This window comes from Solanum dulcamara, chromosome 1, assembly GCF_947179165.1.
Source record: "Solanum dulcamara chromosome 1, daSolDulc1.2, whole genome shotgun sequence".
In the NCBI taxonomy this organism is placed as follows: Eukaryota; Viridiplantae; Streptophyta; class Magnoliopsida; order Solanales; family Solanaceae; genus Solanum; species Solanum dulcamara.
Genome location: NC_077237.1, coordinates 15,401,695 through 15,405,862, shown reverse-complemented (window position 1 = coordinate 15,405,862; position 4,168 = coordinate 15,401,695). Strand labels below are relative to the sequence as shown.

At 32.5% G+C, this 4,168-nt stretch overlaps 1 protein-coding gene across 2 annotated transcripts; it reads left to right on the top strand.

Moving 5' to 3' along the window:
- Positions 1 to 567: 567 nt before the first annotated feature.
- On the top strand, positions 568 to 3,836 carry LOC129902551 (probable trehalose-phosphate phosphatase J). 2 transcript variants are annotated; one of them, XM_055977871.1, is made up of 10 exons: positions 568 to 808; positions 934 to 1,223; positions 1,561 to 1,701; positions 1,789 to 1,860; positions 1,968 to 2,060; positions 2,309 to 2,467; positions 2,621 to 2,768; positions 3,053 to 3,123; positions 3,263 to 3,355; positions 3,498 to 3,836. In XM_055977871.1, the coding sequence occupies exons 2-10, from the start codon at positions 942 to 944 to the stop codon at positions 3,603 to 3,605; spliced, it is 1,167 nt and encodes a 388-aa protein (XP_055833846.1). In that variant the 5' UTR covers positions 568 to 808; positions 934 to 941; the 3' UTR covers positions 3,606 to 3,836. The 2 variants fall into 2 exon arrangements, with proteins under 2 accessions (XP_055833846.1, XP_055833836.1); XM_055977861.1 differs by having other exon boundaries at positions 1,558 to 1,701.
- The last annotated feature ends 332 nt before the right edge of the window (positions 3,837 to 4,168 follow it).

Below are 4,168 nucleotides of genomic sequence, written 5' to 3'. Positions count from 1 at the left end.
TCAAAATTAAAAATATTTATACTACAATCAAATATTTTCTCTGTTCAATTTTACCTCCTTAGTAGAAGTAGTCTATTCAAAAAAAGTATATTTGTTATATTTAAAAATAATTTAGATCACAACTTTTATTTATATATATATATATATATATATATATAAATTTAGTGATCGCGACATTAATTGTAATGACGAAAATGATATATTTTTTCTATTTTGATTTATTATCTTATTTTTCCTTTTTAATTTTAAGAAAAAAATGTATTTTTTTCTTTTTTGATAAAAATTTAATTCTAATAAAACTTGTAAATCAAAATCAGACAAATTAACTGAAAGGGAAAGGATAATATCTTAGTTTAGCAAACTTATTTTCAATCAACCAAGAATAGTTAATTTTATTTGGTGACTCTGAATATTAACTTACATTATGTTTTTATATGTCTGTAGGACCCACAAATGGAGTAGTGGGGTGGGGGGCTGTCTTAGAAGGGGGCATTACCTTTGTCCGTTAGTGTCTAGTTACAACTATAAAATAAACCAAACCGTCCCAAATCTCTTCACACAGACAACCGCTCTTCATCTCTTTCTCCTATTCCAATCCCAATTTGTCTTCCCCTCTCTTTCTTTCTTTCTTCTAGTAACTAGTAAAGGAAAGGAAACTCTTCTTGCCTTTACTTCTCTTATTTTCAATCAAATTATTCCTCTAAATTCTCATTCCCATTCCCACAAAAACAGAGTACACACACTGCTTTCTCTGTTCTTCAAGATTGTATTTCAATATAGCATTAACTGATTACTTGAACGAATTTAGGTAAAAGATTGAATATTTTTCTAGTTTCCTCAAATGGGTTGGTCTTAATTTTCGATTTTGTAAAGAAAAAAAGAGTCTTTTAAAAAAATGAATATGGACTTATATTGTGTGTTTTTGGTTTGAAGGGGTGACAATGACTCAGCAGAATGTGGTAGTATCCGATCCAAAATCCGGTATTAATTTGACAATACCAGTGAAGGTACCGGTGTCGAACTCGTCGGCTCTGTTCACAACGGCAGCTCAGAAGCCGCCACCGAAGCCGGGGAGTTGCATCGCAATTTCAAGAAAGACACTTCTTGAAATCAGTGGGAATAATAGTACTAGAATTAACTGTTGGGTTGAATCAATGAGATCTTCCTCTCCTACTCATCACAAGTCCAGTCCTGCTCTTTCAGATGACTTGAATTCTTGGATGGTAAGCTTAAAGAAAAAAAAAACTTTCATGCAGTTATACTATAGAAATATTATTACACAGAGAATAATGACCACCACATATATGTATTAATCTTTCTGTGGATAATGGCAAAAGCTCGTATATTTGGGACTTTCTTTATGTTTTTTCTGTAATTGCGTAATGATGTAATTGTCTGTCGGAAACAATGTTTCTACCTCTAAGGCATCACTTTGTGCTATTACACTGTGTATGTTATTGTTGTTGTGTAACAACGTAATTGATTGTGCCATTGTGAGATAAATAAGATTGAAAAGAAAAGAAGAAGAAGGTGTTTTCTGATAGTTGATGAATGAAGCAGGTGCAACATCCATCAGCACTAGATATGTTTGAGCAGATAATCAGTGCTTCAAAGGGAAAGCAAATTGTGATGTTTTTAGACTATGATGGCACTCTTTCCCCCATTGTTGAGGACCCTGATCAAGCTTTCATGTCTGATGCTGTAAGTTTTTAGACTACTTCTCTTTTTTCCTTTAAAGAAAAATCATTTTCATTAATTATCCATCCTACTTGTTTGCATATATATCAGATGAGAGCAACAGTTAGAAAGCTTGCTAGATATTTCCCTACTGCAATAGTGAGTGGGAGGTGCAGAGACAAGGTATATTTCTTTTTCTTTTCTGACTTCTATCTATGGTGTTGTCTTGCTTTCTTTTTTCATTTCCATTTTATGAAATTGTAAAACTTTTGGTGATTGTATTGTTATAGGTATACAGTTTTGTACGATTGGCAGAGTTGTACTATGCTGGTAGCCATGGAATGGATATAAAAGGACCATCAAAAGGTTCCAAATACAAGAAAGTGAGTTAACTTGTCTTTCTACATTCAGAGCATCTTCCGTTATGACTAACTAGTATATATGTTGCTCAAACTCTTCAATAATGTCGACGAATGCATGCCGAATCCTTCAAAAGTAGTGTATTTTTGGAGGATTCGCCATAGATATAAAAATATTTTTGGAGAGTTCGAACAACATAGGCTAGTACTACTTTGTCCTTTTTTTCTTGTCAATATTTACCCAAATTCATGACAGAAATTTTAATTTGCAGGGAGCTCAAGCTGTTCTTTTCCAACCAGCAAGTGAATTTCTCCCTATGATTGATGAGGTTTACAAAGAACTTGTGGATATAACAAAGTCGACAGAAGGAGTTATAGTGGAGAATAACAAGTTTTGTGTCTCTGTACATTTCCGCTGTGTTGATGAAAAGGTATAATAAACCACTACAAATATTCTGTTACATAATCATTATTATTATGGCCCATCAGACAAAGCATGAGTTAAAAAGCTTAAAATAATATAGTGAATTATTTAACCTTTTTTTAAAAAAAGATCTGATTTAGGTTGTTGTTGATGTTAACAGAAATGGGGTGAACTAGCACAACAAGTAAGATCAGTGCTTAAAGAATACCCAAAGCTTCGATTGACACAAGGAAGAAAAGTATTAGAGGTTCGTCCAACTATTAAATGGGACAAGGGGAAAGCTCTTGAATTCTTGCTTGAATCCCTTGGTAAGTACTGTCTAATTTCTTTTTATTTATTAGTACAAACTATTCGGAAACAGTCTTTATACCTTCTCGAGGCGGTGGTAAGATGTGTGTACACTGTCTCCTTCGCACACCTGCTCCCACTTCTGGAATTCCATTAAATATGTTAGCTGTTGTTGTATTATTAGTACTAGGTACTAGTATATTTTTTATTTCATTAGAGACGGAGGAGAATAAATTATTGAAGTATAAAAAAGAGAAAACAATTGTTTTGATGCTAACTTTGATAATGAAACCTCTCTTAACAGGATATGCTAACTGTACTGATGTCTTTCCTGTATATATTGGCGATGATCGAACCGATGAAGATGCTTTCAAGGTATCCTATGTTCCTATATATTTTTTAATGTTTTTGTTTTGTTGCCTTTTATGTTTACAAGATCTTCTAATTTTGTCCTTTTACTTTTTATTCAGTTTTCCTTAGTTACTAATCCTACATTTAATCTTTGTTTATATAGGTCCTAAGAGAAAGAGATCAAGGTTTTGGCATTCTTGTCTCCAAAACTCCAAAAGACACACATGCATCTTATTCTTTGCAAGAACCATCTGAGGTGAGAATTAGTTGGAATTTCAAAGAATCAAATAGTAGGAATAATTGCGATCTATGTCTTCTGGGAGAAAATATTTACGCCACGTAGCCCATATTTTGAATTTGTTAATTAACTTTTATGTTTTTTCTGATTGACTTCACAGGTTATGGTGTTTCTGCGACGTTTGGTAGAGTGGAAAAAGTTGTCGTTAAGAAGACAATTTAGACTTCGAAGACAAATTGAGGAGATGAAAGCATCTCTAAGGAACTAAGAATTGTCCAAAGTGAATGTGGACTTAATGATGCATATAATGCATTTTCCTTTTATCAAATATAACAAAGAAGTTATAAAAAAGAAAAGGTGGAAAAGAGAAGCTTTTTTGCTCCTTTTCTCTTTGGCTTTTAAGGCCTTGTACATCTTTGTAACTAGCTCTGTACAAGGGTAAATTGTAATTTTCCAGTCTTACCTAAATGCATATATGGGAAGTTCTCTCTCCATCTCTCTATGAATATGTATATAAATTAAATATACGAGTACTGTTTATTTATAAATATGCACATTTATATGTATGCTAACTGTTGATGATAAAATAAATGAGAACATATAATTTATTTCTTGTACATTATTTTATGGCGTATTACCGGCTTCTTCACATGCTCCTTTAAGGATGGGATTTACTGCAAAAGTTGTCTGAATCGTTGAGTAAAGATTCTAGAGAAGCTGTATAAATCTTTCCCTGCTTCTTTTACAACACTATCATTAAGAACACGTTTGGTGTAATAGATAAAAGAAAGATAATTTCGAAATAAATTTTTGGGATCCCTTTTTAAAATT

What these genes read in the sequence shown, in the direction of transcription:
- LOC129902551 (XM_055977861.1), top strand. Translation starts at nt 942, where the DNA reads ATGACTCAGCAGAATGTGGTAGTATCCGATCCAAAATCCGGTATTAAT. An exon ending in ATGACTTGAATTCTTGGATG is followed by an intron (nt 1,224 to 1,557) that starts GTAAGCTTAAAG and finishes TGATGAATGAAG; the next exon opens with CAGGTGCAACATCCATCAGC. An exon ending in CTTTGCAAGAACCATCTGAG is followed by an intron (nt 3,356 to 3,497) that starts GTGAGAATTAGT and finishes TTGACTTCACAG; the next exon opens with GTTATGGTGTTTCTGCGACG.